At 44.2% G+C, this 26,959-nt stretch overlaps 3 protein-coding genes across 7 annotated transcripts; all 3 read left to right on the top strand.

Moving 5' to 3' along the window:
* The first annotated feature begins 3,107 nt into the window (after nucleotides 1-3,107).
* Nucleotides 3,108-7,272, top strand: LOC123091316 (probable receptor-like serine/threonine-protein kinase At5g57670). 2 transcript variants are annotated; one of them, XM_044512796.1, is made up of 12 exons: nucleotides 3,135-3,516; nucleotides 3,669-3,766; nucleotides 4,258-4,379; nucleotides 4,481-4,617; nucleotides 4,706-5,009; nucleotides 5,097-5,263; nucleotides 5,344-5,592; nucleotides 5,675-5,841; nucleotides 5,932-6,011; nucleotides 6,106-6,253; nucleotides 6,384-6,533; nucleotides 6,622-7,272. In XM_044512796.1, exons 1-12 carry the CDS (start codon nucleotides 3,297-3,299, stop codon nucleotides 6,883-6,885), a joined length of 2,106 nt encoding a protein of 701 aa, XP_044368731.1. In that variant the 5' UTR covers nucleotides 3,135-3,296; the 3' UTR covers nucleotides 6,886-7,272. The 2 variants fall into 2 exon arrangements, with proteins under 2 accessions (XP_044368730.1, XP_044368731.1); XM_044512795.1 differs by having other exon boundaries at nucleotides 3,108-3,516; nucleotides 4,706-5,263.
* A 5,308-nt stretch (nucleotides 7,273-12,580) lies between these two features.
* On the top strand, nucleotides 12,581-21,176 carry LOC123091315 (DNA topoisomerase 2-binding protein 1-A). 4 transcript variants are annotated; one of them, XM_044512792.1, is made up of 17 exons: nucleotides 12,581-12,875; nucleotides 12,983-13,025; nucleotides 13,537-13,658; nucleotides 13,754-13,861; nucleotides 15,526-15,670; nucleotides 16,370-16,461; nucleotides 17,271-17,364; nucleotides 17,491-17,932; nucleotides 18,023-18,162; nucleotides 18,273-18,607; nucleotides 18,957-19,148; nucleotides 19,256-19,546; nucleotides 19,666-19,846; nucleotides 19,914-20,098; nucleotides 20,197-20,306; nucleotides 20,401-20,512; nucleotides 20,607-21,176. In XM_044512792.1, the coding sequence occupies exons 1-17, from the start codon at nucleotides 12,642-12,644 to the stop codon at nucleotides 20,736-20,738; spliced, it is 2,958 nt and encodes a 985-aa protein (XP_044368727.1). In that variant the 5' UTR covers nucleotides 12,581-12,641; the 3' UTR covers nucleotides 20,739-21,176. The 4 variants fall into 4 exon arrangements, with proteins under 4 accessions (XP_044368727.1, XP_044368726.1, XP_044368728.1 ...); XM_044512791.1 differs by having other exon boundaries at nucleotides 18,020-18,162; XM_044512793.1 differs by having other exon boundaries at nucleotides 12,582-12,875; nucleotides 18,020-18,162; nucleotides 18,957-19,127.
* A 3,046-nt stretch (nucleotides 21,177-24,222) lies between these two features.
* Nucleotides 24,223-25,545, top strand: LOC123094575 (sphinganine C4-monooxygenase 1-like). Its single transcript, XM_044516548.1, has 2 exons — nucleotides 24,223-24,586; nucleotides 24,692-25,545. The coding sequence occupies exons 1-2, from the start codon at nucleotides 24,353-24,355 to the stop codon at nucleotides 25,271-25,273; spliced, it is 816 nt and encodes a 271-aa protein (XP_044372483.1). The 5' UTR covers nucleotides 24,223-24,352; the 3' UTR covers nucleotides 25,274-25,545.
* The last annotated feature ends 1,414 nt before the right edge of the window (nucleotides 25,546-26,959 follow it).

Raw genomic sequence — 26,959 nt, 5'->3', positions numbered from 1 at the left:
ACTATTGCTAAGATCTCTAGAAATGGCAATAGGGTTGCCCACGCTCTCGCTAGTTTTGGTAGGAGTGGTGTGAGTAAGGGTGTGTTGATCGGTTCAGTTCCAGCCTGCGTGTTGCGACTGGTCGATGATGATTGTAATGAACCTATGTTGATTATTTAATATAATACACACCTTTTTCAAAAAAAAAAGAATGAGAAATTTGGTGGAAAAGATCTATTTGATTGGGTGATGGGTGGAGAAACGAAGGGGTATCCACTTACTGGTGGCATTGGTGGGTAATTTTCCCCCAACTTCAGCTTCTAGAGTTTTTTGAAGCACCCCCTGAAGAGCTTCATAAAAATGTGGGAGTTGTACCCCAGATTCTATTTTTTTTGCGGAGCCGCATATCGTGGAGTTACCCCGTTTGGCTTGTGTTTTTCAGAGCGGAGCTAAATTTTAAGGAGCAGAGCAGTCTCAAACAAGTTCTAATGCGAGCAGCAGTAGGTATACTAGTAGTAGTAGTCTAGGTTTACTACTCCTGTATAATTGTGAAGATAGTGGACATTGACATCCCCGCAGCCTAGTAGATTTTGATTGATACTTCGGGGTGACGGCAGTAGAGAGCAAGTAGCGCAACGAACTCCCAAGGTTTTCACCAAGAATGTCTTCTTCTTCTTTTTCTTCTTCTTCTTTGACTCTAGAACTGGACACAGGCAAGAGAGACCTGGACGTACGGGTCAAATAAGGGGAGTGAATTTGGATTCAACCCTGAGTAAGTTTGGTTTTAGTAAATGTTTATTTTTTCTTTTCATTTTTACCCTTGGCGGGCGCACATGCATGCAGGCATCCTGACTCTCATGTCATCGAAGATGGAGACATCACATGGTTCCCAAAGTCAGCGCCATACTGCGTGCACTCGCTCAGGGTACGAAGCCACACACAACAGGCAGAGCCATTAACAACAGAACAAGACAGTGCAATATCGTGCATGTGGGTGGGGTGAGGCATCTTCCCATGTGTCATGTGCGACACCCCCGCCCCGAGGTTCATCCGATTCTAACCGAAATTTCCAAAGCAGCTAGACGCCAGAAACCTACCATGAAATCGGAAAACACTTCCCCTCAAAAAATAATAATAGGAAAAAACTAATTGAACATATAGGGTTTATGATGTTCCCACATTAATACTATGAACCATTCATTATTTTTTCGATCCAGTGGCTAGTATAAGTGTTGTGATTAAAAACATACAAGTACTGTGCTAGTATAGGCCTAATATGTATTTTTGTACTAGTTCAAACAAGGAAGTGAATTATGGCATTAAAGTCCATGCATAAATATATAAAGCTGGAACAATTTTTCATAATGGCCTTGTATAAGGGAAGGGAGGGAGTACAATTTTAGGTGCTATGTAAGTACATCAAGTATGTGTATGTTTCAAAAGAGTATGTGTATTACTAATTACTTATGCAATTGTGACAAACTATTTTATAACGTTTGTTATACATACAAGAAATTTATGTGAACAATGGCTTATGTATTTACCATATCTTTTAGGAAAAATGAAATATATCTCATGTACAATCAATCACGTGGTAAAACAGGAAATTAAGCATACCTCGAACTCCGGGGTCTCGGCGCCGTCAGGCGGCGGTTCCGGGACGGGCTCCGACGGATCGTGGCAACACCACCCTCGAACTCCGGGGTCGTCGTCCTCATCGGCGGGCGCCTCCTCAATGAAGGCGGAGATCGTCATCTCTTCCGACGACAAGGAGGACTAGCCGCCGCAGTAGCAGCAGTCCATGCCAGCGGCAGCAGACCAAGTGTACGCTGCCACAGACGAGGGATACGAGCACCAGATGAAGTTGATGCTCCATTGCTCTGTCTTATACCAGAACGGCCCGGCTCCGCCACCGGGGACGCTCCTCCCCATGAAGCCGGAGCCGGCATCCCCTCCACGCTCACCACTACGCAAACGCGGCGTCCAAATCAGATGCCGTGTGAAGGAAGAGCCCCTCTCATCGTTGCATCGGCGCGTGAAGGAGGGGTGCCTCTCACCGCCACCCCGACGCATCAAGGAGGAGCGATTCTCTCCGCCGCCCCGATGCGGCAAGGAGGAGTGCCGCTCGCGCGCCGCCCATGCCCAATGCGCCCACGAAGGCGGGTGGTCGCCTTCGCCACTACCTCGACAGCGGCAGCGACGACAATTCTTCGTCGTCCCGGGGCGCCCTAACGATGCAAGAGTACGCTGACAGGTGCAATGTGACGCGTCGGTCGGAGTTCGCGCACTCCGATGTCCCGCCGCCACACATCGCGACAGGTCCGGAGCTGGCGTACGCCTGGGCCCTGGACCGCTCCGCGATGACGGCGGAAACGAGCAAGCGGCGTCTCCGCCACCTCGATGGGGGAGATGGCCAAGTACGGCGAAGAGTGGTCCCTCAGCGAGATCGCCGCCCGCCAACACCACCTCTTCCAAGCCCCCCTCCCCGCCCTCTCCTTCCGGCCACGTCGCCGGTGGCTGCGGCCGCATTGCGCACGACGCATGATGAAGCGGAGAGGATCATCCGCGAGCGTCACGCGTCTGCTGGGAAGCCCTGTCGCGACGTCGCCACCTTCGTCGCCCGAAGCCCGACGCCGAAGACTCTGACGCCGGATCAGACGGCGATGTGGAGGAGGAGCCGCCGGCATGGTCTACAAGGTTAACATCAAGTATAGAGTAGTTTAGGATTCTTGTTTTAAGGTTTTTAGTTCACCGGACGAAATATCGTCCGGTTTGATATAAAAATTATCCTAGTTTATATGAAATTCGTGCGTGTTTGAACGAATTTCATCTGGTTAGTTTGAATTGTTGTCCAAATGTATGCAGACAACACTGAATGGCCACCTCCCACATTCGTGTCCGCGGACGGAAAAAATATATCTATTCATAGTAGACACCATAAACTGGTATTTTTTTGATTTATAAGGAGCAGTTATAGTAAATCACTATATTTTCGAGGTATAAATACCTCAGTTCGGAAATATAGTAACCAATTAAGCATGTCTGTAAGCGCCGTTAAGATTGTCCTCTACTTAACCGCGAAGGCCCGGCAAACAAAAAGATGCTCCAATACAAAGCCGCATAAAACGCAGGGGCCCCCTCCCCTGGGATCGTCGTCCTCCCCACACTCCCACGCGCCCCCCGATACAATACAACGCTCCGCTCCTCGCCCCTGCCCCCATCTCTCGCTGTCCTCCGCGGCAAGTCAAGTGGAACGCGAATCGAAAAGCAGCGGAGGGAGAGGGCCGGAGGCGGAAGGGAGCGTGACGCCGCCCGCCATGAGGCTCCTCGTCCCCGACGGCGCGCGCCAGCGCTCCGAGGCCGCGGCCGCCACGCCGCGCCGGCACCGCCCGTCGCCCGAGGCGCCGCCGGAGGCTAGCGGCAGGACGGTGGCGGTCGGGATCAGGTGGGACGCCGCCAGCCGCGAGCTCCTCACGTGGGCGCTCGTCAAGGTCGCCAATGCCGGCGACCGCGTCGTCGCCCTCCACGTCGCCGCCGGTGCGTCCCCCCACCCACCGGGACAGCCTGTCACCCGTGTCTCTAATTTCCTTGCCGTCGGTTTATACCAAGTTCGAGTTCCGTGGTTGCGAAATTTTCCCTTCGGTCTTGTCATGAGATTAATCTCCTCCTTTTCCTGCCTTCTCATTCAGGAGGCGGAGGAGGGGCTGGGCTGGAGGAGAGGAGGAAGGCGGCGGATTCGCTCGCGACGGTGCTCGCCGTGTACGACGGCTTCTGCAACCTCAAGCAGGTCCGTCCCTCCCTGCTTCCCAAAACGCTCTCTATTTTTTTCTTACCACTACTTTATTATTATTCGCGAGAGTAACTTCCGGATCCTATTCAATGGCTGCGGTTCATCAAAGCACTTGCCTTTTCCGTCACCGAGAGCTCCCAATTTGACCCGCCATTAATTTGCTGGTCCATCCAAGTTTAGCTCAAACTTAAAACTTTCCACCTCTTCCGTACCAATTTGATGGCGACAATAGCTTACCGGGCGGTCCAACTCTTGTGTTTTCTTTGCAGTTTTGGCGGCTTAAATTTTGGGAGCTCTTAATTTTTACCTCCGACCATTAAATTTTATTTTTACCGCTAGTGTTTTGTCAAGCTGCAAAAGGTTCAGGGGCAAGGACTTTGTAGCCCTTTGATCCTACCACCGGGAATTTGCCTCAAAATAACCCTCTCTTTTAAAGTTTTTTCCCCTCAAAATTCTCATCACTTTGTTGTTCCACTTACATTCGGCAGATCAATTTGGAGCTCAAGGTCTGCGGAGGATCGTCTATCCGGAAAACTCTGGTTAAAGAAGCAGCTTCTTGTGGTGCTGGGCATCTTATACTCGGCGTCGCAAAGAATTCTCGGTCTTTTGGGTACTGAATTTGGCACATTCTCCACTCCTTTGTTACTAAATTGGTCCAAATTAGTTTGTTCCTCACATTAGTGCCCTTGTTTCTTTTCAAATATATACCAGATCCTCCTCCACTTCAGTTGCCAAGTACTGTGCAAAGAGAGTCCCCATGAGTTGCTCGGTTCTTGCTGTGAACAATGGCAAGATTATTTACCAAAGAGTTGCCGCACACGAAGAACCATTCAATAGCACTAGCGCACGTAAGTCAACCAACCATATCGCTTGCATTTGTTCATTTCCTGGTCTGTGATTGCCATGAGCATGCTTAACTCTGTAACTGGAATGCAGCCGAGACTCCAAGGAGGAGTTACCGCAAGCTTCTGACTTCCCTGATGGGAGAGAAAACGCAGGACGAATGCATAAAGGATAACAGGCCCATTTCTCGGGCTGTCACCATGCCAGTGAGGTCTTCCACATCGTCAAAGCAAGTTTCACTAGCATTGGTTCCAGTTAAGGTTTGCCGACGTGAATCACCAGAAGTAGCAACTGGCTGGCCATTCCTAAGGAAGAAATTATTGCCCAATCGACAGGATGCGTTGTCTGACAAGCCCAAGATGTCTGTGGTGCAGTGGGCAATGCGGCTTCCGAGCAGGTATTCAGCTGTTTCGCCAGTCCATCTTGAACACAGAACTACGAGACCGGACTCAACCAACAGTGGCAGTCGTATCTTGCGTGATAGGGTAGTTATCCCCTCCAGAAGCCATTCAGGGAGCTCTTCTGTTGTGATTGAGGAATTGGATACAGAAACTCCAGAGGAGCTGATCTCACTCAAAGAGAAATTCTTGTCCCTTTATTCGTCGTACAGTTACAATGAGCTTGCAGATATCACTTCCAATTTTTCACCTGGTATGTATTTCAGATTAATTTCTATCATTCCCATTTCCCTGGACATTTCATGTTTAGCCATTAGGTGCTTGTTTGTGCAGAGTGTATAGTTGGACAAGGTGGCACGAGCCAAGTCTACAAAGGTTGTTTGACAAATGGCAAAGAGTTGGCAGTGAAGATCCTGAAGTATTCCGATGAGGTACTGAAGGAGTTCACATCAGAGATCGAGATTGTCAGCTCCGTCATTCACAAGAACATCATATCCATCACTGGCTTCTCCTTCAAGAACAATGATCTTCTATTGGTATATGAATACTTGCAAAGAGGCAGCCTAGAAGAAATACTGCATGGTATGCTCCATAGTTTGCGTCACCTGTTTCCTCCCCGTGCTATTTCCATGTAAAAACTCATCTTATTTTTAATGTGATGTAGGCGAGAAAGAATGCAAGAGCATGTTTGGTTGGACCGAGAGGTTCAATGTGGCGGTAGGTGTTGCTCATGCACTGGATTATCTCCATGGTAACGGCAACAGTCGCCCAGTGGTCCATAGGGATGTCAAGTCGTCCAATATCCTCGTCTCAGAGGATTTTGAGCCAAAGGTAAACCTACCATCCTGTTCCACAACATGCTTCAGTTCTTGTGCAACGTCAGATTAGCTGAATCAAGATATCTACATTCGTGTGATGCAGTTATCAGACTTTGGCCTTGCGCTCTGGGCCGCTGATGCAACACCCCAGATCACATGCAATGATGTTGCAGGAACTTTTGGGTTAGTTAGCTGATCATGTGCACACTAGTTTTGCATTTTCATGGTCTGCTGCAACATTTTCTTTACTGGTGTATGTATACATACCTTCCCCCAGGTACTTGGCTCCTGAGTACTTCATGCATGGCAAGGTGAACGACAAAATCGATGTTTTCGCTTTTGGTGTTGTTCTTCTTGAACTCGTCTCAGGCAGGAAACCGCTGTGCACTGGTTGTCCGAAAGGCCAGGAGAGTTTAGTTATGTGGGTAAGTGCATCATCTCTATGCATCATCATCTGTTGATTGTTTGTTTGACAATAGTAATTGGCTTGATTTTGGCAAAGAAGGGTTTCTTCCTGTAGTTTTAATGGAAAATTTGGTTGTTTGTGTTGTATAGGCGAATTCTATCATCCAAGGTGGAAAGCTCACACAACTGGCCGATCCTAGCTTGCCTACCGAAGGCCATACCGATGAAATTGAGAGGATGACACTTGCCGCTTCGCTCTGCATCAGACCAACACCTCAACACCGTCCTCACATCGCAGTGGTGAGATTTCGTTTCTGATGCCATTCATCATGTTGGGTATTTCCTTTGTACTTCGATCTTACAAGCAGCATCCGTCTGTAAACATCAGGTTCTGAAGCTACTTGATGGTGACAATGACATTCTCAAATGGGCTAGATCGCACGTGGGGCTATCATACAAGAGCGATGGCGACGAAGACATGGTCACGCTCGCACCTCCGGAGAACAACACCAACATCCAGTCGTACATCAATCTCGCCTTTGACGTCGAGGACGACTCCGCCTCGGTGAGCAGCAACGACTTCATCACGGCAAACACGTCCCTGGAAGAGTATCTGCAGGGAAGATGGAGCCGGTCGTCGAGCTTTGACTGACCGACGGATCCATGGCAGAGTCCGTGCCTCATTTTTGTGTATAGAGATCTTCTCCTCTCCCACTTCTTGGTAAGTTTAACCTGTTGCTGCTCCTTGGGTGAGAGGTGGCACATGCAATGCAATTGCCCTCCTCAAGGCCTATGTTCTGGTCATTATTTCTTTTTTCTTTTTACCCTAGAGTTGTTATGAGAGAGCCTGTAATGTTCTCACCCAAAGGATGAGATGAGGAATAAAGTAGAGTAGGGAGGATGTAACCGTGGGTTGTTTGCCCACACCAAATCACTAGTGCTTGTTCCACTATGTGCTCGCTCACTTGTTAAGAGTAAACTTATCATGAGACTGAGACTGCTATGCTTGCTACTGTATGAGACAATATTTACTGCTGAATTTCACTGTGGATGTTGAACTGCTTCTAGTGCCTTGTGCTGTTACCCACCACATTGCTCCAGATCATGAATAAGGTCAGCAGGATCAATGTATTCACACCCAGATACTATTAATCTAGGCTTGTGCTCCACGATGATGCCTGTGCTTGTGCATCCATTGGACAATGAACTGCCAGAGAGTCAGTATGATATAACCAACTAATGGGTGTCTGCTTCAGCATGGCATCTCATGGTCCCGGGCATCGTCAGGTCGGTCCAACCAACGAACAGAGCCGATCATCATTAAAAGGAAAGAAGAGAGAAGATGATGGAGGAGGAGTAAAGCTGTCCCACTAGTAGTAGGATACTAAATCATTTGGTGATCGCAGGCACAGTTGGGACAACATGTTGCATCACATGGGGCTGGCCGGGGGAATCACATTCACACTCACATGAGCCAGCCAACCAACCAACCCGGACTCGTGGACGCCAGCATCAGAGAAGAGAACCGACATGGCGAAGCCGTGACCGGAGCTTTGCTTGGCGACAGACCGCGAATAATGGGGACGCACGCTTATTATGGCACGCATGGATAATGGTCAACAGCATTGCAAGCCGCAGGTACGAAAAGGCAGCGCAACCATTGCAGCAGATCCTCCAACACTATATGGAGGAGAGTGTGTGAGAAAAATATTACTCCCTCCGTCCCATAATATAAGAGCGTTTTTGACACTGCACTGAAACGGAGGGAGCAGAACCCACGATCAGCTGCTTCTCGGGAAAAGGAACCGCGGGGATACCTCTTGAGGCGTCGGTGTGGTGGAAATGCAAGCTCCACTGCTTAGTGAGGGGTTTCTCTTTTTGCACGGTGGGGCGAGCGTTGTGCCTGGCCGTTTAAATACTTCGCTGCCTTTTTACCAACCTTAAATTCGCTTACACACTAGGAAACACGTTCAGCTTTGATGTAGAGGGTCTGTTTTTCTGTAGAGAAAAGCGAAATCTTCGATTCACAGTGCTACCTAGAGGGAATAGCATCCCAATGCTGTTTTTGCGTCGGGCTGGACAAAAAAAGCGCATGTCACCTTCCTTCTCGTGCCACAGCTTTAAAGTGCTAAAATATCCTCTTTGACCTCCTCTGATTTGGAGGAATTTTGTTGGAATGCTAAATGGTACTTCCTCTGTCCCAGAATATAAGGACGTTTTTGACACTATGCTAGCGTTAAAAATGTTATTATATTTTGGGACGGAGGGAGTAGGAATTTTATAGAAAAATTTACTTTGAGGCCCTTTGGTTTGTACGAATAAAATCCTATTCATGTATAGCATAGGAAGTAATTCTTTGTGTTCCAGAGGAAAAGAAAATTAGTCTATATTCAGTGGGAAAAAAATCATATCCTATGAACCACATAACATCTTCTTCCTTATATACAGGATTTGAGATACATATCATCTTATTTTCTATGTGTTTTCTATTCGTATGAAATTCATGTCCTATGAACCAAAGAGGCCTTCAGCTGCTGTCATGTTAGCCAGAAAATTTTGCATGACAGCGAGAAACACAGTAGTCAGTCAGTAGTCCCGCTGCACGCCCCTTGTGGCACCAGAGGACAGGAAGTCTTTCCCTTAGTTGAGCAGGCCACTGCATTGAGATAAAAATCATAGCACACTCTCGATCTAAGGACAATTTGGTTTCTGAATCTGATCTGGCACGTTATTACAAACTTTTTAAAGAAAATAATGCATATGACACGGAGCGGCTATATGTTGCTTACAGCGACCCCAAAGGAGCTCTCGCCTTTGGAACCCCTTCTCAATAGGCAGGTGGAGTGCTGCTTTCCGGCGCACCGTTTTTTCTTTTTCTCTTCTTTTTTTTGTGTAAAAAACATTTTTCTTTTATTATTATTTGCCTACATTAACTTATATTTCTAAAATTCAAAAGAAATCTTTAAATTTAAAAACATACACCATGCATTCAAAAAAGTTTGTAAAATGTGTAAAAAGTTCACGCAATTCAAAAAATCTATGTTGAATTTTAGAAATATCAAGTACTTTGTAAAAATATTCGTCAGATTTTACAAAAAATGTTTGTGCAATTTAAAAAACGCATAACTATAAAATATATTTTTGTCAAATCATAAAAATGTCACTGAAATTGAAAAAAAAATGTTTGTACAACATAAGCAAATCTCGTAACTAAATGTTTGTGTAATTCATAAAAATGCAAGTTACATTCAAAAAAATGCTCACACATTTTAAAAATATGTTTGTAACATTTTCAAAAAATTATTAGAAGTGTAAGTAAATGTTTGCTTAGTTAAGCAAATGCTTCTTGCCAGTAGAAAATGTTCAACATGTGTTTGATAAATGTTTAACATGTTTTTAAAATATATTAAAAACGTGTATTTTGAAAATGTACATAATGTATTTGAGTGCTTTTCAACATATATCAAGAAAATGTTATGTGTGCATAAGAAATAGGTACAATGCGTATTAAGAAATAGACTTGTGTTGAAAATTTGATAATGAAAAAAGAAACAAACAGAAGAAAACCTGTAAAAATCGTTAAAATAAACAAATAAATAAATAAAACGAAAAAAATGAAAAATAAAAAAAAGAAGGGAAAGGAAACCGATGAAAATAGTAAAAACCAATAAGAAAAATCACATAGAAACAAGAAAGTAATTTTTTTTAAAAAGGACAGAAAAAGGAGAAAACTAAAAATAGAAACACATAAAACAGAAAAAAGAATCCACGTGTAAGGATCTAAAAATGGACAGGACTGATCTATAAAACATTCCCTAAATTGCTTAGGTGGGCATACGTACTAAGGTGAGTGTGCCTCCAGTGCTAGGGGCGAGATCAAGCAACGTCTCGGTACTCGCGAGAAATAGCTGTCACGCATATATGACGGGGACACCGAGCATGTATACAATGGTTGATCTTCTGTTGCTTGTGTTTGTGAGCGTTTGAGATTGTATTGTGCTAAAACACACATGCTCGTGGGGCTGCTTGGGAGTAGGCAACCGTGCTTCTGGTGCTGTACAATGCAAGGAATTAGAGGCAGGAGTGCTTTTGACAAATTATCCTCATTTTTTGGTGAGAGTTAGAGTGAACCAGTGGCTAAAGTGCGCTTCACTGCGCTATTCTTCACTCGCGGGGTTATTTTTTCTCTAGCTACATGGGCTGACGTATAAAGCCGTCGCTCGCTTAGTACGGCTCCTTGCTTCGCTTCATCATTTTTGTTTTTTTATTTCGCTCGCTCCATTGTTTGCTCAGAAAAAATCTTCCACGTATTTTTATTGAAGAATTTCATCAAGTTCAGGTATTTAAAAAAGTCTTATATTTTAAAAATGTTACAAATAAAAAATTGTGAATTTTTAAAATATTCATGGATTTAAAACAATCTTCATGCATTTGAAAATGCTCCATACACTTTAAAAATGTTTGTGAAATTTAGAAAATTGAATTTAAAAATATTCAATTAACTTTAAAAAATATTCATGAATTCAACAATGCGCATAATCTTTTTAAATTTAATAAATATTCATGAATTAGCATATGAAAAACTAAAAAAATGAAAAGAAACTAGAAAAATAAAAAATTAGAAAGAGGAAAAGAAGGAAAAATCCAACAGAAAAACTATCAAAACTGTTGGAAAAATAACCTAGGTAATACATCCCCAAAACAAAAAAAACAACTGACCCAACAGAATGCACCTTACAAGCGGGGCTCATAGCATCCTCACAACGCCTGATGCACCAGGAGGATCCAAATCTATGAAGCTTAGTAGCTTTAATAGATAGATTAGGGAAGAAGGGGGAAAATCCAAATATAATCAAACTATGTGTCTGAACCGGGAGAAAACCAAATAAAAACAATAAAGAAAATTAAACCGCTTACGTGGCAAGCACAACCAATGCAAAAATGAAAATTAAATTGAATTAGCAAGTTCTGACATGAGTTTCCCTAAGTTAAGTACTCCCTCCGTCCCATAATGTAAGGTATTTTTTGACACACATTACGGGACGGAGGGAGCAAAAAGAATTTTTGATGAATGGGCAAAATTGTCACGAACATGAAATAGAGGATAAAAGAAAAGAAAATTCACTTCGGTGTTAAACTAGAGAACATATGAATGGCAGTACGTGTACTCGTTTCGTTTAGATGCTAGACTAGAGGAGCCTGAACATGTGATTAGCTTCTTTTTAGAAGAAGAGCACGCCTTATTTTATGTGCTCAAGTTTAGGGGATACAAAGATGATCCGGAGGATCGACCAGCCACTCATGTCGGCCAATCAATATCTAGGGTAGTGGCATTCTAGCTGAACCCAGATTTTCTATTGACCCATCGGTCTCCATTTTCTTCTTCTTGAAACCGAAGAGTACCGGCCGGATAGGTTCGCCCAGCCTGACCGGTCCCGGGAAAACCATTTTCGAAACACATGAACCCGGGCGGTGGCGGTGGCGGTGGCACGGCCTCACCATCCGCGACACCGAGTGAAGTGCACTGTAGGTCCTTGAACTATTTCAGGGATGTCACATAGGTCCTCGAACTATGAAAATCGTCATTCAGGTTCTCGAAGTGCAGTAATTGTGTCATTCAGGTTCAAAATCTTCCTAACAGGCTCTAACTGGCCAGCTGGCACGTAAACAGTAACCGTAACAATGTGCGGCAAACAGTCGGACTTTAAAATGTTCGCGAACGATGAATTTGGAAAAAATATTCGCGAGTTTAAAAAAAGTTCACGGACGATAAATATGGAAAAAATATTCACGACTTTAAAAAAATGTTCGCGAACGATGAATTTGGAAAAAATATTCGTGAATTTAATAAAATGTTCGCGAACGATGAATTTGGAAAAAATATTCGCGACTTTAATAAAAAGTTCACTAACATTTTTTAAAGTCACAAATTTTTGTGGTTCGCGAACATTTTTTTCCATACCCACGAACAATATTTGTGGTTCGCGAACATATTTTCAAATTTATTGTTTGTGAACATTTTTGTAGTCGCCAATATTTTTCCCATATTCCCGAACATTTTTTTGAATTAATGAACATTTTTACTATTCACGCACCAGGGGTATCTTCGATGCCAAAGATTTTCAGATTTTTTGTTCATATTTTTTTATTTTTCGCACTGTTCACCATGACAGTTGACCATTTAGAGGATGTTAGTGAGATTTTGGACTTAGATGACACACTTACTGTACTTTAAGAACCTGAATGACGATTTTCATAGTTCGAGGACCTATGTGACACCCCTAAAATAGTTTAAGGACCTACCGTCACTCCGCGACACCTCACCCCAAATAAAATTCCCCCCCGCCTCTTCCCGCCCCTGCTTCCCCGCCTCCGCCTCCGCCTCCGCCACTGTCACACACCGCCCCGATGACGCCGTCGCACGCCCCCGCCTCCGCCGCGCCGGCCGCCTCCTCCGGCGGCGGGCGGAGGACCGCGACGTTCGCGGGCGCCAGCGTGTTCCTCTCGCGGAAGCTGGTGGCCCCCGAGGTGTTCGACGCCGTGCACGACGCGCTCCGCCTCAACGGCGCCGATGTCCTCCTCTGCGCCGACCCCACCCGCACGGGGCCCCTCGACTACCACGTCATCTCCTCCTCCTCCCACGTACGCCCCCACTCCACCGTCGCCGCGCTGCGCGGCGCGACCTCCGGCTCTCCGCCGTCACCGAATCCCTAATTGACCCCTTCCGTTTACGCCTATGTCTTCTGCAGGAGAGGTTCGCGGATCTGAAGGACAAAGGCTGCAATCTGCTAGGTAATTCGGTTCGGCAGTGCTAGTGCTAATTTCCTTGTGTAGTTGTAAGCCGTGGCTGTGAAATCTATCCAGTGGAAACACCGAAATTAGCTCACGTGCCCGTGAAATTTAACACTAGCTGGCTGTCCAGCCTTGCGATTGGGGAGCATGTGGCTAGGATTCTAGAGTTTGTGCACCCTTACTCCATATAAGCAGATAGCTTACAAACTTTTTCACTAGTCTGGTACCTTGGTTTCAGTGTTGCAGATGTTAGTGTGGTACTTCGCCATCAGTTACCGAGGACCATGGCCCAGCAACCTCTGTAAAATTTCTCGTTAAATGAAGATAGTATCACACGCGTTTTATTTACTCTATAAGGCTACGCATTAGTACAGAGACAAAATGTGATGTGTTTCCTAGTAACCTAGTACACAATTTTGTTTGGTTGGAACAGCAGTCAACCAGGCTGGAGTATTTCCACAACCATTTTTTGCATTGGTTTTCATTTTAAGATCAGGTTTATTTTTTTCAGGACCACAATGCATCCTTTCCTGTGCCAAGGAGCATCGTTCCCTGCCTAAACAAGCTTATACTTGTTGTCTTGCAATGGATGGGGTTACTATACTCTGTTCAGGCTTCGAGAAAGATGAGAGGGTATGTGTTATCACGTTTCGGAACTTGTCTTCCTGTTGCAGCTTCATTAGCTAACACATGATGCATGTATCTCAAGTTTGTTTTTGTTCTTCCAGGCCAGGATTGAACAGTTAGTGACAGCTATGGGAGGTCTTTTGCAAACTAAAGTGTCCATGGATGTTAACTTTGTCGTTGCAAAGGATGTCTTGGCTGCCAAATATAAAGTAAGTTACGCTGAAAGCTCTTAATATGGGATGGAAATCATTTGTTAATTGCCGTTGCAGTCAGTTTGGTAGGAGAAACTAAATATGCTTACCAAACAGGTAATATGGACTGCTAATTTGCTGTGCAGCCCATCTAGTTGTGAAGTCCTCAAAGTTCAAAACTAGTTCTTTCATAATGTTATCATAGAGATGGCTAATATATTACATACTGCACATTAAATATCCTCATTTTTTGGCTAGGGTTCAAAGTACTGCTTAATGGTGTATTTGGTGGTAGTTTAGTTTATCGATGCTCTTGGTGCTTCCAAAACTAATACTCATTTGTGGTGTCCTTTTGCTGCCATCATTCTGGTCTGGTGTCCTACTCCCCTGTTTGGCTTTGTTATTTTCCTTGCACATTTCTCCTTTTGTAACCTCTTAGATCTTCTAGCCTAAGAATTACTCTGGTTTATTAAAAGGAACCTGAGGCAAACTGTATTATTTTTTGTGCAAGTAATCCCAGTTTTCATAATAAAATTGAAAACTATAAACTGGCGAACCCAAAGTTCATCTTCTGAACAGCCCACATCAGAGAATATTGAAAATACAGAGTTATCAACCCAATGCAGGGGATACAATTTAGCCTGATCCACACATGAGTGGCAGTGCATCTTGCAAGTTGCAACGGAAGCATGTGAGAATGACAATAGGAAATTAGGAATAGTGTATGAGACATAACATGAAAATAGTCAGAATCTCAAGTCAGCCATCTTTTCATGTAGTCGTCTTCAGTCTTTTCTGCTACACCCCTCAGCTTTGTACTCCCTCCGTTCTGAATTACTTGTCTTAGATTTGTCTAGATACGGATGTATCTAGACTCATTTTAGTGCTAGATACATCCGTATCTAGACAAATCGAAGACAAGTAATTTGGAACGGAGGGAGTATATCTTCTTTATGGATCTGAAAATCTCTGCTCACACATGTTCTTTTGTCTCATCCATTTGAGCCTCTAAGGATTCCTCTGATGATTTCTTTTGTATGTGTTTGTAGCATGTGTGATCACTAGTTTGGAGTTGCTTTTGCAGGTGAATGTATTTAGGTAAAAAAAATCAGCGTTTTTATGGGACATTTATTTGATTGCTAGAAAAAGAGGTTATTAAAACCAACAAAATTGTAAACTGAAATCACAGATTATATGCTGCTACCATGCCAAACTAAGCCGTAAATGTGATGGAGGTATTTTATATTTTTATTTGATCTCTAGCTCCCCACAAGCCCACAACCTAAACAAAATATGTTTCTAGGTTTTTGGCATTTTATCATCTGTGCTGCAAACCGTAGATGAAAATACTATTTGTTTTAACTGCTCATTTTAAGGTTAATATTCTCAATGCTTAGCATAGCTGTTTCGTTCAACTCGTTAGGGCTGGTTGTAATATTTTTGCTGTTTGCTCATTTCATGCCAGGTTTGTATAGCTTCCCTATTATCTTCTCTTTATAAGTTCACCTATAGAGTTTCTTTATGTTTGGAGGCTCTTTTGCTGTAAAGCTGGCAACACTATGTTACCTTCTTTAACCTTAGTCTGGAAGCAAGAATTGTTTTGGGTAGTGTCATGTCGTGCGAGGATCGGTACTGTTGGGCTGACTAATGGGGACGTGCTTCAATGTTTTTGTGTACTGCAGTGGGCCGTGAATAGCCTGAAGAAGCCTATTGTCAATAGGAACTGGTTGGAGCAATGCTGGATCGAACATCGTGTTGTGCCTCATGAACCTTACAGGATTCTTCCTTTTACTGGGTTGAATATATGCATCACAAAACTAGATGCAGGTACGTGCCTAACAAACCTCGAATAATTCATTGTTAATTCTTTTACTTGGTTGAACCATTGAATAGATATGTCACCAAACTAGATGCAGGTATTTAGAACTGGCGTTGGAAGGCTGGAAGCAACTTTGACCTTCTTTCAACCAATATGTTTTACTTTGCATCTCTATTAAAAATATGTAGTTGTTAACTGTGGGAACAATTTTACCAAATGAAATATGATAATGAATATTGATTTGGCCAAGGTTCTTAGACCGGCAGCAGATGTTAACAGTAGTTGCAGAAAATTGGTCTATGGTGGTATTACTTGAAATCCCTGACCATGAAAATCTGTTAACAGTAGTTGCACCAAATCTTCAAATAGCGGAGATAGCATCCGCTATTGCGTCCGCAATAGCGCTAGCGCAATAGCATCCGCTATTGCTCAAATTAAATGTCATTACTTTTTGTTAATGATCTAGAAATATAAACAATAATCTGGTGTTTTTATAATTCTGCTACGTAGGCATAGCGCCCGCTATCTGCATTCCGCTACGCGGACCCCAATCCGCTACCAGCCTGCTATCTGCTATTTAAAACCATGTCATTTAAGAAGAAGCTACCACTAGTATCTCTTCGCCACTACATCTGGCAATATATGCTTTATCCTGTTGAATGTTTGTTTACTTCATTTGTCTTACCCCGTTTCTTTTGTTTAATCAGATAAACGGAAGGAGTTGATGGAAATAATAGAGCAGAATGGTGGCCAGTATTCAGCAAATCTTACAAAGAAGTGCACTCATTTAGTTGCAAATATATCCTTTTGGTGCTTTCTGCTTTTGCTCTCAGTTTGAGATTTCATCTGATGAAATTGAAAAATTATTTTTACTGGCTTCTTTCCTTTTTGAATTTTAGTGGAATAGGTCTTGAGATACCTCCTTGTTAATTGACCAATGATGTGATCCTCCACCCTGTATTTGTTTCCCACTGCTGTAAAACAGCGAATAGAGCAGAAAAGGGATGTTACTCCAGTTAATTTCAATGCTGCTCATGTCTCGGTCACTTTAAGAAGTTAAGTTCAGCATTAAAAGATTTGGTGCTTTGGTCTGCCACATGTAAGCATGTAAAGATGTCTTACGAGTGAGGCACCTATGAGAGTTGTTGACACATTGGCAGAAATGTGACTAAATTTCATAATCAGCGGTCTGTCTGGGCATTCGACAGTGAAATCATACAGCAATTTAGTTTGTAGGAGGTATATGCACACATACTCTGTTGCAGGAATGCAAGCGTACTCAGCTAACAGGCTAGAAAGGATAGTTTTAAATTCCTTAAGGCACGTTGTATTTTTTCCAACGATTAAACACTGATATTAGCCTACCCCAACTTGTTTGGGACTAAAGGCTTTGTTGTTGTTGTTGTTTGTGATGAAACACTGATATGAAACATCAGCTATCAGAGTTAATTTTTGCTTTATAGTTGGTTGCACATGTTGTCTCACATTCGATATATGCTCTCCAATTCCCGTACAACTTTCTCAAAAATAGCGCGCTGGTTTGCTACATGTATCTCTGTATTATGAGGAAATTGAATCTTGAGGGAACTTTTCTTAACATGTTATTACGAACCTGGTGGTGACAAGTATCTTGTAGCTAAAAAATGGGGTAATATTCACATTGTGGATCGGAGATGGGTTGACCAATCTGTTGCTCGAAGAGGTAATTATCAAGATGCATGGGCGTTTCATTGACTTTGATGCTGATATTGTCTTGTTTCTCCAATAGAAATGAGCTAGTAAGGTTAAAAAATAAAAACTAACCTCATGTTTTTTCTTTGGAACACAGCTTATCTAGATGAAAGTGCCTATGTCATTGGCCAGAGTTCTTCTAACTGTAATGGCATAAAGGGCTCCCTTAAGGAGCAACGGAACCCAATGAGCAGTGCAAGTTTTCAATCTGTTCCAGCAGTATCAGTTGATGATTCAGTATCGATGTCACAGTATGCGCCAGTTTCTTCCGGTTATGCTTCAAAGATCTGCAACACTGATATTGTCGGTGCACCTTGTGTCCAAGAGACAAACGAGATGCCGGTTGAGAGTCATGTAGCTGAGGACTCAGAGGCTGAAGATGACGATCTGTACTTATCAAATTGCAGAATTTCTCTTGTGGGTTTTGAGGAGAAAGAGTTGTCAAGGTTAGTCATGATGATACGTAATGGTGGTGGATCCCGGCATGTTATGTTGAGTGAGAGGCTTACTCATATTATTCTAGGTGCACCTTCAGAGGAGTAAGTTCATGTCACCGTTTCTTCTGCATACACTAAGTTCTGTATTAACTGGTTGCAGTTACAGTTAATGATGCTTATTTGCCTTAGCAGAGAAAAAAAAGAGGTAAGACGCCTTGCTGCTTGGGGTGTGATAAATGTGGTAAAGGTAAAATGGTTGGAAGACTGCAGTAAAATAAAAACGGAAGTCAAAGTATCCGCAGCTCATTTGGCTAGCGAGTTACTCTCGAAAGGTACGGAAGCATCAGATTTAGTTGTATTTCAGATTGTTGAATGGGTCACCAAAAAACATGTTATCCTGGCTGACTTTGTTTTATATTCATTTTCTACCTTCTGAACTCAGAATTTCCGTTTGTGGGTATGGAAAAATCTGCTGCTACACGTGAAACAAAGGCAGCCAAAAGTTCACATGGAATATTCCATGTTCCAACTGTCAATGATTCACATGATAAGCAGCTTGCAAAAGATCCGTCATCTGAAAGAAAACCAGCCATGGGCAAACATGAAAACATGAATAATACCCGAGCAGCAACTAGGTCTGCAAAATCAAGCCAACAAAATGGACTGACCAGTTCTGGCAAAGCAACTTCTTCTGCAGTGAATTCACAGAGTAGCACCACTTCAAATATTTTCGAAGGGAGAACATTTTGTTTCTCAAATTCATTTTCTCATGACCGGGTAAGCTATGGTGTAATTATTTTAGTAATTTGTTTTACCAGTATCACTTCTTAATTTGTGCCGTCAACTTCTCCACTTGGATGACTTTTACTTCAACCTTTACCATATAATACTATTACTGGGACAAGCAGACCAACAGTAAATTATGGTGTTCACACTTGCTAATATTAGAGGCTGATAAATCAACTTGTGAAGACATTGCTTTTCAGTGAAGTTGCTAGGTTAGTGCACAGAGTTAAAATTGCCTAATCATATTCATTGATGCAGTGCCTTTGTTTTTCATCATTTGCCTTGTTTTCCACTTTATTTGCTTTCCTGTTGATGAAGTGCCTATGTCCATCTTAACCAGAGACCGGAGGTAATCGATTGGGTCATAAAAGGGGGAGGCACTATGGCGGTGGATGATGCACAAGCAACTGCTGTGGATTTCATAATTGAGTGCCATGGACAGAACAGCATGCAATGTGACTACGCTCATTCAACTGTTGTTTCAACTCAATGGATAGCCTCATGTATTGAGGTGCATGTTTATGTTCTCATGGTTGCTTCTTTACTCTTTATTCAAGAAGCAGATGGTCCATCATACCCTGCACTTCTACTTGCAAATTTCTATAAGCTTCCAGTTCTTACATACAAATTCTTGTACAGGTGGGCCACTTGCAAGATGTTGGAAGTCATCCTATCTTCTCTCCTTTGCGGTGTCGCATCCCATTCCCAGGGTTTGAAGACTTCCGTTTCTGTGTTTCACAGTATGATGAGAAAGAGAGAGTTCTGCTTAAGAACCTCTGTCTTACTCTAGGAGCTAAATTCACAGAGAAAGCATCGAAAAGAGTGAACCATCTTATCTGTAAATTTGCAAGCGGTCCAAAGTACGAGGCTTACCATAATAAGAGAATTCCAACCATTACCACAGAGTGGCTCTTCGAATGTGTGAGACAGGTATCCTTTTTTCATGCATAATTTGAGCATATCCAAAATTTGCCTGCCAATTATTTTCTTATTAATGATATATAGGTTGTATATGGGATTGATTAACAGCACAACAATTGTCATCGCAGGACACCATTATCCCTTATGACCAGTTTCAGCCGAAACCACCTACTTCTCAGGACAAGGATGCTGGTATGTGCACTGTTAGTCAATTTCCGACGCAAGCCGCCAATACGACCTCTAAATTTGATTGCCCTGAGCCACTTAGTAAACCTCAAGTACCAAGAAGCAGTTCAAAACACAGCTCAGGTAATTGTCCATTGCACAATTTGTAAAAATATTTTCTTGTCACAGACTCACCATGATAGCTTGGCAGGCTCCTCTGTTAGTGAGGAGAAAATTGCTTCTTCTGTTAACAAAAGAAGACGATCCGGAACAGCCAAGGCTAATGATACATCTACACACATTGGACAAACAGAGAAACATTCGGACAGCAGCTCTGCTCTGGGTGTTGCAGACTCCATAAAGGACTTCGAGGACCTACTGGTTCAGTCATCCAGGGTATGTGGTTCATGTACTTTACTATTTGCACAGCATGCCATGTTTATAGGAATTTGAATATAAGTGGCAACTTCACACCTTTTTTAACGGCAATGCAGGATCCTGCACTTGATGCTTCTGTTGTAGGTCAAGATGAGGAACCTCAACCTGTGCCAGATAATGCTTTCACTTCCTTATACAATGACATGAAAACCCGCTCAAATAACTGGTAATTGTTATGAGTATACATCGGAAACATATCTTCTGTCTTATCACTCGCCTGCACATTCAAATAATTCCTTTTTACCATGTGTTCCCTTCAGGCCACAGAAGCAACACATGCCCCCTGGCAAGAATGTCAAGAGCCCAGACTCCACCCGGGCCCCTGTCCCAACTCCCTATCTACCTTTCAGCGAAACACAGACAGATTCCCAGGTGTGCATTGTACCTTACAACCAACACTTTCCCCCTTGGCAGGTCACAACTGGCATGACCGCTCAGCTCATGTAACCTCTGGTTTGTCATGCAGATCATCGGGTATGAAGAAGATTTGACTGGCATGCAGAAGATCATTGACAGAGTTAGTTCTCAAAAAAAGACCATCGACAGTTCAGGCACCGACAGTTCAGTCATGGGGCATCAATGGGACTCCCTCAAATGAAACGGCATGTCTTGAGTTAGAGACAAAGCTGGTCATCTATCTAATTGCAGTGAGATTCTGCTGCCCGATGATTCCGACACAGGAGATCAAAAGAAACATTGAATCTGCTTTCCCTGCCTCGTTGTCCGCAAGATGGATGTAGGAGCATGAACTCTGGAGGTTGTTCCTACGCAGGAGACATCTTGTGCTGGTGGCACAACAAACAGCAGAAGATTATCATGGGATGTAGTATATGTCTGTGTCGCAATTTTGTAGAGCGACTCATGACTGTTGTGCTTCCTTTTCCCGAGAAGACGGTCTGAGACTCTGGCCTGTGGTGTTTGCTGTACCCGCAGTTTTCTTGATTAGTGTGGTTTTGTACTGACTTGATGCTGGATTACTGAGCATGTGAACATGCCCGTACAGATATGGCAATGTAATATATGCTGATTAGATGCTTGTATAGTTGTGTCTGTCTTTTTCTTGAGATGGCTGAGTCCTCCTTTTGCTAGATATATGGTTCAAGTCCTTCCTGTTTGTTTTGTCCTGTTTTGTAGATATCACAGGTTAGATAATGTGCTTGGTTCATGTGAGCACATTAACATATGATTTTGCAAAATTATAGGTGTGCCAGGCAGGAACAAAGTTACAGTAAAATGTTCTAGGCAGAATGTATTTTTTTAACACAGTACAAACGCAAGCACTCATATACACGCGCATACACTTATCCTTATGGACGCGCACACACACATCTTACTCTTATGAGCATCTCCGAAAAACTAAGCTGGCATTAAATGTGCATCGCTAGAAATCCTGAAATAAATTCAGGAATAAATGCGAGCGCCAGGACTTGAACCCTGGTGGGCTGGGCATACCGCAGTTCATCCAACCATATGGTTGGTTCGCAGAATGTATCTTTGTTGATGCCTTATTTTATTTCATTGCTGGGTCATAATATGGTCATGCATTTTTAGTACCCCTTTAATTCAAATTAATTGACGCAACCTCTATCCAATGTCGATTCCGCTTTTCGAGCCATAGCTACCCACGTTAGTTAAGTTTATGGTAACTTAAATCTCTAAAAACGTAAACGCACTACATTATGAAATGGAGGGAGTATATTACTCCGGTGATGCCAGGCTCTTCATAAAATCAACAAAATCTTGGCACGAAACCGAGTCATTCACGTTAGCCAGCAATATAGCCAACATGCCATGCAACAAAGGGATAGAATGGATGCGAAGTGTTCACTGGCTAGAAATATCTTTGGGCCTCGCGGGAGAGTTGTGCTTGACTTGCTCATCGTTGAGTTGGATGCATTCGCGGGCGTCCAACCTGATCGATATGGGGCGTGCCTGCCTACTCGGGTAGAAACCCGGACGTCGTCGCCGGCGGCGGCAGCGCTAAGGACGGGAATAGACCGAGGAAGCATGTAACAAGAACACGGACATCGTCACTAAGCGAACGCCTGTAGACGAGTTGGAGCTAGCCCCTTCCTACGAGATGAAGAGTTGTTGCCCAAGATATCGAGCCGCTATCTTACGACCCGCTGCTGTAGCCTCACGATATGAAGAGTTGTTGCCCAAGATATCGAGCCGCTATCTTACGACCCGCTGCTGTCGCCTCCTTGTCGATCGAAGTCAAGGTTAATGTATGAGGAGGCCTAACAAAAATAAAATGAGATGGTTAAATTTTAGTCGACTAAGACTTAACAAAGTCTTAGGGTCCCGATAACTGCCACACGTGTGGTGTATCGGATAGTTGTGCCACACGCCTCGTGTGGCATGGACAGCAACCAGCCCACATACCTACGTGTGGGCAAAACAACTAATGTCCAGACACATCTTTTTTTCCCTCCCGAACCCTCTCACACGCGTGCGTGTGAGTTGATAACGCCCACACGCCCGTATGTCAGGCCTCGTACCCTTCTGGTCCCGCACGCGACGCATGACGCCCACCGCGCGCCCGCAGTTGCCATGGTCCAGACCCTTGTCCATGTTTGTTTAACTGCAGTTGCCATGTCGCTGAACTACGGTTGCCATGTCGGGCAACTGCAGTTGCCATGGTTGCTCAACTGCAGTTGCCATGTATGGTCTGATCTAATATAGTTGTCATGATTTTATAACTTTAGGAGTTGCCACATACTAACACTAGGCAGTTGAGAGAGTTGCCATGTGCTCACAAGTATGCTAGGGCAGTTGCCATGTAAAAAGAAAGAGTTGCCATCTGCTAACGTGCACGTTAGGGCAGTTGCCATGTACGTGCACGTTGGGGCAGTTGCCATGTACCATGCAAAAACACATGGCAACTCGGTAAAAGAGAGTTGCCATCTGCTTACGTGCACACTAGACAGCCGTGTACCCTACAAAAACACATGGCAACTCGGGTAAAAAAAGAGAGTTGCCACCTGCTTATAAAGCACACTAGGGGCAGTTGCCATGTGCGCTGCAAAAACACATGGCAACTAGCAGCTGGGGTGTGGAAGAGGAGACGGGCGTGTGGGCGAGATGGTAAATGCCCACACACCAGCCCTTGTGCGTGACTGAAAACTGGCGTGTGGGTGAACTGTTAAACGCCCACACATCGACCCCTCCGTGTGGTAAAATAGATGTGTGGGTGAACTATGTCACACACCACACACACGCCTTGTCCTACATGACACAGAAAATCAGCCAGATTGTGCCAAAATTCGTGCATATAGTACTGGACGGTGATGGATGCGTGTGATCGAGATGGTCAACACCCACACGTGTGGGCGTTAATATTTTCGAAGTCTTAATCAATGCTATACCCGTGAGATCGTACATGAAGATTTATACATTTTTTTTTCTTTTTTTATATGTTCTATCACCTTGAAGTCTCAGTCGATTGAGATTTAGCAATCCCGTAATTCAATCAATTACCTAAATAGCGATGGCCTAATGGGTCTACGTACGCCGCTGCAACGATCCTACCGGTAGCCATGAGCGTACGCGTGGACGTGGATCAACGGTACATGTGTGTAGGTGTACGCATTCTTATAGGACTACTAAAGCAATTTTGGGTGGAACATACTAGAAAAGACAAAAGGTGTGATGTCCGACGTCCATATTTCTGCATGCATCCCTTGAAATTCCTATATACAACAAAATACACTCACGTGGTTGAAAGCAATTCGGCTCGCAGCGATATCTGGAAGATTTGATGAAGAGTCAATAATGGTAACTCCGTATGTAGAGATAGAGCGAGGAAGGAGGGCTTTGAAACCGTCACTGCTGGCCGGCGGCGGGATGGGATCGAGCGACGGACTGACTTGACAAATCCGTTGGGCTCCATGCTTCCAAGCCGATCCACGTCCCACATACCTCGCCGTCAAACATGTACACCACCACGTACGACGACAATCAAACATGGCAACCACACACCACGACTTGCACGGTCAAACGGCTTGATTCATCAACCCTGCCATGCATGCACGCACGCACGCACATGGCTTCTCACTTCTCGGGTCGGATGTATATAAGCAAGGGAAATCGTGCTAGGTTTACTCACACAGCCACAAGATCGACACAAGACAGTACGTCGTCTGCAGTTAGCACACACCTACACGCACGAAAGACGCGTACGTCGTAGATCGATCGAAGAGGCTTGCTGAGATGGAGATGCCGAGGGTCTCTGAGGAAACTGTGGCCGCCGTCGTGCCCATCGCCGTGTACTGGGCCTACGCCAGCGTGCACACGGCGCTGGGGCATTCGCGGCTCATGGACAAGTACAGGCTCAACACCAAGGACGAGGAGGACCGCAAGAACATGGTGTCCAAGCGCGCCGTCATCCTCAACGTCCTCATGCAGCACCTCATGCAGCTCGCCGCCCTCGCCGTGCTCGCCATGGTACGTACTGATCTCATTTATGCTACTAACGGCATGCATGCTGCATGCATGCATGCACGTCGTTAATTTGTGCACTGGCTGACCGTCGAGCTTATACATACACAGGTTACGGGAGGAAGAGGAGCGACGGCGTCGAAGGCCGCTGGCGGCTCACGGGCGGCGGAGTACCTGACGGCGGCGGCCCGGATCGCGGTGGCCGTGCTGGTGTTCGACGCGTACCGGTACGCGTGGCACCGCCTGGCGCACATCAACCGGTTCATTTACCGGCACCTCCACTCGTGGCACCACCGCATCGTGGTGCCCTACGCGTTCGGCGCCATCTACGGCCACCCGATCGAGGTCCTCATCGCCGACACGGCCGGGGCCTCGCTCGCCGTCCTCGTTACCGGCCTGTCGCCATCGTCGCCGCGCGCCACGGCCGTGTTCCTCACCCTCTGCACCGTGAAGGCCATCGACAACCACTGTGGCGTGTGCCTGCTGCCGCGCCGCCTGCAGTCGGTCTGGAACGGCGCCGCGTACCACGGCGTGCACCACATGCCGCGCGGCGTCCGGTACAACTTCTCCGACCTCTTCTTCGTGACATGGGACCATGTGTTCGGGACCCACATGCCCTACGCCGTCGAGGAGAGGCCGGGCGGCGATGGACTCATGCTCAAGCCCCTGCCGCCTCCCAAGGCAACTAATTAGTCAACGGCATGCTCGATCAGGCATGCAGTTACTACGTATTACTCCTACTACTAATCAGTATAATTACATGTAGATTAGTCAATAAGCACGCAAGTTGCATGCGTACGTACGTGTGGCTTGCATGCATGCAGCTACAAAACTGAGTGTAGTATAGTAGCTAGTGAGATGTGCGTGTTATAGTCAGCGGGTAGACGTGAGCCGGTCAAACTATTTGCTCAGTTTTTTTAGTCACTCTATGTATTATATTCCATTCAATAAAATGCCATTTGCAAGAAAAAAACAGTGAGTTCTGTTTGAATTGAATTGGTCTGTGGAACTCAGAGCAAATTCCAATCGAACCTAAGCAAAGGGAAATCTGCTTATGATTGAATTTCTGTTGTTTGGTTGACAGTTGGAGTTGCTCATGAAATCAATCAACTTTCCATTCCAGATTGTTGTTTGAATATGTAAACTAATATAAGAGCATTTATATCTCTATTTTAGTGTTCTAAACGCTTTTATATTAGTTTACAGAGGGAGTTCGTTGTTGGTTGATTATCAGAATTTGGATATACATGAGTGAACACGAGTCCTTTTAAAGTACTCCATGAGAGAATACTCAGTTGATGCACAACATAATTTGGATATACATGAGAGAACACTCCAGTTGGCTATTTTTCATTTCGTTTTTGTTCCAGCTTCTGAAAAATTGTATTGATTTCATTCTGGGTCTTAGTCAAATTTGCAAAGGGCCGTTACGCACCACATTCCGACACGCTTGATTCAAACCTGTTAGCCCATAAAGACACATTGATACACACCCACAAAGCCCACCGCGCCTCCCCAATCAAACACAATGATCCATTCATGTCACCAGGCTTAGCGGGAACTCCTATTGGACGCGTTCTGCGTCAAAATGTCGTCGCCACGCACAGGGGCGCAGCCTGACTGGGCCGGCCCATCGCGCTGTACCGGTGGAAAGAAAAGGAAGCAAAAAAAGGGGAAGGTGAGGCGCCACTCGAACCTGCGACCTATAGATCCAAAGTGCATGCTCCCAGCCAGTCCACCTGACTAGTATTGCTCGTATAAATCCAACGCGCACTTATAATAACTTAGCACAACCATACAACCGGACTTGTCTGCTGTATCGAACCAGAATTACACACTGTAGTGAACATCTTAAAACAAATTGTAGATTTTTTCTGGAAGAGTATATTTTGAAAAAGTGCGACCATTTTTTTTCATTTCTGAACATATTTTGTACATAGGAACATATTTTGTACAAAAAGTGTATATTTTTTGTACACAGTGTTCTAAATATTGAGAACAAATTTTGAAACTGAGAACAAATTTGGAAGAACAAACAATTTTTTAAAGCACAAACATGTTTTGAATCTTCAAAACAAATTTAGAAATGGAGAACAGATTTGGAAGCGTGAACAATTTTTAAAACATGAACATTTTTTGAATCTTGAGAACAAATTTTGAAAACTCCTGAACAAATTTGCAAGTGCGAACAATTTTTTAAAGCACGAACATTTTTTGAATCTCGAGGACAAATTTTTAAATAGAGAACAAATTTGGAAGCGTGGACAATTTTTTAAAGCACAAACATTTTTTTGAATCTTGAGAACAAATTTTGAAATAGAGAACAATTTTGAAAATTCTGAACAAATTTGGAAGCATGAACATTTTATGAAATCCAGT

Source organism: Triticum aestivum, chromosome 4B, assembly GCF_018294505.1.
Source record: "Triticum aestivum cultivar Chinese Spring chromosome 4B, IWGSC CS RefSeq v2.1, whole genome shotgun sequence".
Lineage (NCBI taxonomy): Eukaryota > Viridiplantae > Streptophyta > Magnoliopsida > Poales > Poaceae > Triticum > Triticum aestivum.
This window is presented reverse-complemented; position numbering and strand designations above follow the sequence as displayed.

Bases quoted from the DNA above. Each gene is read 5' to 3' on its own strand.
- LOC123091316 (XM_044512795.1), top strand. From the start codon at position 3,297: ATGAGGCTCCTCGTCCCCGACGGCGCGCGCCAGCGCTCCGAGGCCGCG. The intron at 4,380-4,480 runs GTACTGAATTTG...AATATATACCAG, and splicing joins AAGAATTCTCGGTCTTTTGG to ATCCTCCTCCACTTCAGTTG. The intron at 6,254-6,383 runs GTAAGTGCATCA...TGTGTTGTATAG, and splicing joins AGGAGAGTTTAGTTATGTGG to GCGAATTCTATCATCCAAGG.
- LOC123091315 (XM_044512791.1), top strand. From the start codon at position 12,642: ATGACGCCGTCGCACGCCCCCGCCTCCGCCGCGCCGGCCGCCTCCTCC. The intron at 12,876-12,982 runs GTACGCCCCCAC...TGTCTTCTGCAG, and splicing joins TCATCTCCTCCTCCTCCCAC to GAGAGGTTCGCGGATCTGAA. The intron at 19,547-19,665 runs GTATCCTTTTTT...TTGTCATCGCAG, and splicing joins TCTTCGAATGTGTGAGACAG to GACACCATTATCCCTTATGA.
- LOC123094575 (XM_044516548.1), top strand. From the start codon at position 24,353: ATGGAGATGCCGAGGGTCTCTGAGGAAACTGTGGCCGCCGTCGTGCCC. The intron at 24,587-24,691 runs GTACGTACTGAT...ATACATACACAG, and splicing joins CCCTCGCCGTGCTCGCCATG to GTTACGGGAGGAAGAGGAGC.